The sequence below is a fragment of the Sinocyclocheilus anshuiensis genome, unplaced genomic scaffold (assembly GCF_001515605.1).
Source record: "Sinocyclocheilus anshuiensis isolate Anshui unplaced genomic scaffold, SAMN03320099.WGS_v1.1 scaffold1306, whole genome shotgun sequence".
NCBI lineage: Eukaryota > Metazoa > Chordata > Actinopteri > Cypriniformes > Cyprinidae > Sinocyclocheilus > Sinocyclocheilus anshuiensis.
Genome location: NW_015558625.1, coordinates 398,330 through 403,133, shown reverse-complemented (window position 1 = coordinate 403,133; position 4,804 = coordinate 398,330). Strand labels below are relative to the sequence as shown.

General features: G+C 43.5%; 1 protein-coding gene across 1 annotated transcript; it reads left to right on the top strand.

Moving 5' to 3' along the window:
• Window positions 1-275: 275 nt before the first annotated feature.
• Window positions 276-3,635, top strand: LOC107680735 (transcription factor MafB-like). Its single transcript, XM_016476782.1, has one exon. The coding sequence runs from the start codon at window positions 649-651 to the stop codon at window positions 1,828-1,830; it is 1,182 nt and encodes a 393-aa protein (XP_016332268.1). The 5' UTR covers window positions 276-648; the 3' UTR covers window positions 1,831-3,635.
• Window positions 3,636-4,804: the final 1,169 nt, after the last annotated feature.

The window sequence follows — 4,804 nt, the reverse complement described above, 5'->3', positions numbered from 1 at the left end:
AATGGAGTAAAACTTTTTCTTTTTTTTTTTAAGGACGTTACGTTTTGAAAATATGCCCAGTTACAGTATGCTTGACTTTGCATGCAGTACAGAACAAATGGCTTCTCGTTAGGCGCGCACATATCCAATCAGTCAATACACGAAATACCACTCTCTCTTTCTTCATCCCGTCAGCCGACAACACACAAACAACGATCATTATGCTAATTCTCCAGCTCTGACTGGTCGCCAGCCTCCTCTGACGTCACGCGCGCGTAGACTATAACAGCGCAGAGGGCTCTGGCGTCCTGCTACAGTCTGAATACTCAGGAGTGAGTGCGAGCTGAACTCTGCGGTGCAGAGCTGGACAAACACAGCACCCATCCACCTCAGCGCTGCTTCACTGGCTTAAGGACATATTTTGGAGTATCCGGGATCGGGACGGGAGCCCTTGTCCGGTACCCATTTTCGTCTTTTATTTATGTTTTGAGTTCAAGCGCGGCGACGGGACAGAAACTTGACTTTCTCCAGTCCTGCCTAAAGACTGCAGCTGTCGCGTCCATATGAGGCAAATGTCTTTCGCAGTGCATTAGTCCAGAAAGTTTTTTTTTAATTATTATTATTTATTTATTTTGCTTTCTCCCGTTTGAACATTTCGAGCGACTCTGCATGCTCCAGCGCTCGAGCGCGTCGCGTTCGGAGACCCATCCAGAAAACTGCATGCGCAAAGAGGGGGAAGAAAGGCAAAAGTCGGGTTTCGCGACGCTGGTGAACACTTTGCTGAAGAACAGGGACACGATGAGCGCCGATCTCGCCATGGGGCCCGAGCTGCCCACCAGCCCGCTGGCGTTGGAATATGTCAATGACTTTGATTTGATGAAATTCGAGGTGAAGAAAGAGGCAATGGCGGGGCTCGACCGCTCCAACATCCGGCAGTGCAATCGCCTCCAGCCGCAGGGCTCCGTTTCCTCCACTCCGATCAGCACCCCCTGCAGCTCGGTGCCGTCCTCCCCGAGCTTCAGCCCCACGGAGCAGAAGAACCATCTGGAGGAGTTGTACTGGATGCCCAGCGGCGCGTATACGCAGCAGATCGATCCGCAGACGCTAAGCCTGACGCCCGAAGACGCGGTGGAGGCTCTGATCGGTGCCACGGCGCACGGCCATCCTCCGCCCCCTCATGTGCAGCAGCAGTTGCAAGCAGGAGGCTTCGAGGGATACAGGGGAGCGCACCATCACCACCACGGCCATGCGCAACAGCAACAGCAGCAGCAGCAGCACCACCAACACCAACACCAACAATACGGCGCGATCCCCCATCACCCCGATGACATGCCAGGTCACCATCATCACCACCACCTGCACCACCACCACCACAGTCAGGACCCCGACAGCCCCTCTCCTACCTCGCCTGGGTCCCACCAGCAGCTCCACCACCGTCACCACCACCACCACCCCGGCCAGCAGGGTCACCACGGCGCGGGGGGCGGCCTGAGCGTGGAGGACCGCTTCTCCGACGACCAGCTGGTGTCCATGACCGTGCGCGAGCTGAACCGTCACCTGCGGGGCTTCACCAAGGACGATGTGATCCGCCTGAAGCAGAAACGCCGGACCCTGAAGAACCGGGGCTACGCGCAGTCGTGCCGCTTCAAGCGTGTGCAGCAGAAGCATGTGCTGGAGAACGAGAAGACGCATCTCATCAACCAGGTAGAGCAGCTCAAGCAAGAGATCAACCGGCTGGCCCGAGAGAGAGACGCCTACAAACTCAAGTGCGAGAAGCTGAGCGGAGCGAACGGGTTCCGCGAGGCCGGATCCACGAGCGACAACCCGTCCTCTCCAGAGTTCTTCATGTGAGTGTGTGTTTCCTATGCCTGAGAGACTTTGCGCTCATTCAGATAACAGCAGTACTCATAGTAGAAGAATAATCCACAAGAAATAATAATCTCATATGTAATCATCGCCACCGATCTTGGCAACTAAAATGCGAAGAACATGTTAGAATGTTTTCTGGGAAATGTAGATTAGTTGCTTGTAGTAGGGCTTTTACCCATTTCGTAGAGATCTCACAACAAAAAGAAAAGCGAAGAACTGGCTTTTGTATTTATGATAACTTCAGATAAAGCCTTCTTTCCATCATCTGGTTTGTTCTCGGTTGTTCAGGAAAAATAAAATAAAAAAAATAAAAATGTTTGTGCTAAGCGGGGACAGACACTTTGGACTTTTTTCCCACTTGGCCAGAAAAGTTGAGAGCACCACAATATGCAAACCTCCCTTACTTCTCCTGTGTAACCCGCCCGAGTGAGGCGACGGGGGAACTTTATGCAACATCTCATTGGTTTATTGCCTGCTTGGTTATATATAGATATATATTAAAAAAAGGGGGAAAAACGACAAAAACAAACACATAAATCTGCATTAAGATATTAATCCTGCATGCTGGACATGTATGGTAATAATTTCTATTTTATACACTCTCTTCTTTCTTTCTTTCTTTCTTTCTTTCTTCCTATTCATTATGTATCATAAAGAGCATGTTTTTGATCTTAAGCTCTTTTTTGGGGGATATGAGACTCATTGTATGGGTTAATTTGGACTTGTAAATATATGCAACAGCAAACCTACAAACCGACATCGAAGAGCTGATTGTTTTCCAAACTTTTCTGATTAGTTTCATGTTTTGGGAATGGATTTCCAGTAACGGGCATTTTGCAGTTGCATTTAAAGCAAGCAAACTTTGTAAAAGAAGCGCACTTTCTGGGGTAATTATTTTGGTATTGGCAGAGCTTTTGATTGTTTCTTTGTTTTAGCAGAAACCGCCTTTGAGGAAGACATACCGCACACGCACATTTAGTCATAGGTGAATTTAAAGCACGCCTTTCATTTGAAATGTGCTCATAGTCTCACGTCTAGTTGTAGCAAGACACAAGTGTGTGTGTGTGTGTGTGTGTGTGTGTGTTTTCTTTCTTTTTTTCTTCTTCATGCAGGCTGTTGCATAATCTATTGCTATTCTATAACATAAGCAATACTTATAGGTCGTATATTTTTTGATGGGTAGGATTCCAACGAACGGGCACACTTTCATCGACATTTTGTTGAGCTATATGAGCTGCCAACATTTCAAACTGTAGTTATTATAATCCAGCTCGAGGGTGTAGGCTTCCTAAATCAGGGGTTTGTGTATTATTGCCTAACATGAAAACTACGCATGCATTTCAATGGAGAGTTTCAATGATCAATGTTAAATGTTTTCCTTCATTTTTTTTTCTGCCGGTCAGTAAAAAATAAGGGATTCAGGTTCTGCATAATCTCAAAATGAAAAAAGTATATGTCTCATGTTATTGTTCTGTTTATTATGATTTTTTTTGTTTTAATTTCTTTTATTTGTTTTATTATTATGTCGAGATTCTGGTTCTGCTGGCCAGATGCATAGTTTTTATTTTAATGATTAAATTAACAAGCTGTCAGATCATATTGAATAAGCATGGTGCTTGCATCTAAGAAACATTGTTAAAAAGTCATGCATTTAACAATCTTTTTGGTTTATTACTGATTCAACTGTGTTGAAATCAAATGTAAACTGCAGCAGCGGGTTGTTGTTTTGTTTGTTAATTTCATGTATTATGAGGGGATCAATTTTCAAATCTGTTTATATAAATGGAAAAAAGAATAGAGTTCAATTCGGACTGTTCCATTCAGGCTGGTTTCTGTTTCGTTTTTGCTGTTTTTGGAAGAAATGGTTTCCTATTTTGCTTATTAAAGTCAGTGAAATGGCATTGATTTCGTAGCCACTCATTTTATGCGTCAATTCCTGTGTCTGTCAAAGTTATGCAACATTCCAGACTTAACTGTATGCCGCATTGTTATCACGCATCACTGCATTCCAGTAATCAATTAGTCATCAATCAACTTTTATTGAAAATTTGGCAGAGGAACGATATTTCCGTGGTGTTGTTTGAGCGGGTGGTGTCCTGCAGACTGTCTCTCGCTGAACTTTGAGCTCAAACGACCCACATGCAGAAATGCGCTCTTGCTGTTAACGCCGGGACTCGTATTCGAGGGTTAAACTGACGTTTTATTTAAACAGAATTACATATAGACCATTACTTGGTAAGAAAAAGATAACATAAAAAAATAAAAAATAAAAAAATCGAAGACACGTCTTCTTTTTCAGAGGTTGAACTACTTTTTATTAGTTTATAGCGGGTTACTTAAACAGGCTATGACATAAAAGGATGTTTTAGATTATTTTACATAATTTGAAAGAAAAAAAAAAGAGAACATTAAAGCTAAAAGCAGTCTCGCTCTCTCTTGGTGTGTGTTTAGGCCTTCAGTTGTGTTGCGCCCTGCAGGATTTGCAGCGCCTGCAGAAATCCGGCGCGCACGTGTGCTCGGTAAAACGAGATCTTTGACCTTGCGCTCAAAGCCCAGACTGTGGGAACAGGACAATTAACCCTTCCGACACAACAAGCATTTTCATATTTCAAACTTATTTAATGACTAGCCTGGATATCTGCTAATATTTATATATATATAAATTAGGCGCATTCGGTTTTAGGATAACACGCGGACAATTCTAAACAGATATAGTATGTATATATGTAACTATAGTTTACTCGTATAGTGCATATTTCTTACTGAGATATTATTTTGAATCAATTTCTGTATGGGTGCATACCTTAAATATTTTTGCCTATATAAAAAATAGATAGCGTTCAGTATTGTCTCTTGTCTTGTATGCCAATAATAATAATAAAAAAATTAAGTAGACATCCAGTTAGGCACTGATTTCTAACTAACATCATTCCATGTTAAAGAGGATTCAGAAATG

Excerpts from the sequence above, each read along its gene's own strand:
- LOC107680735 (XM_016476782.1), top strand. The coding sequence starts at position 649 with ATGCTCCAGCGCTCGAGCGCGTCGCGTTCGGAGACCCATCCAGAAAAC.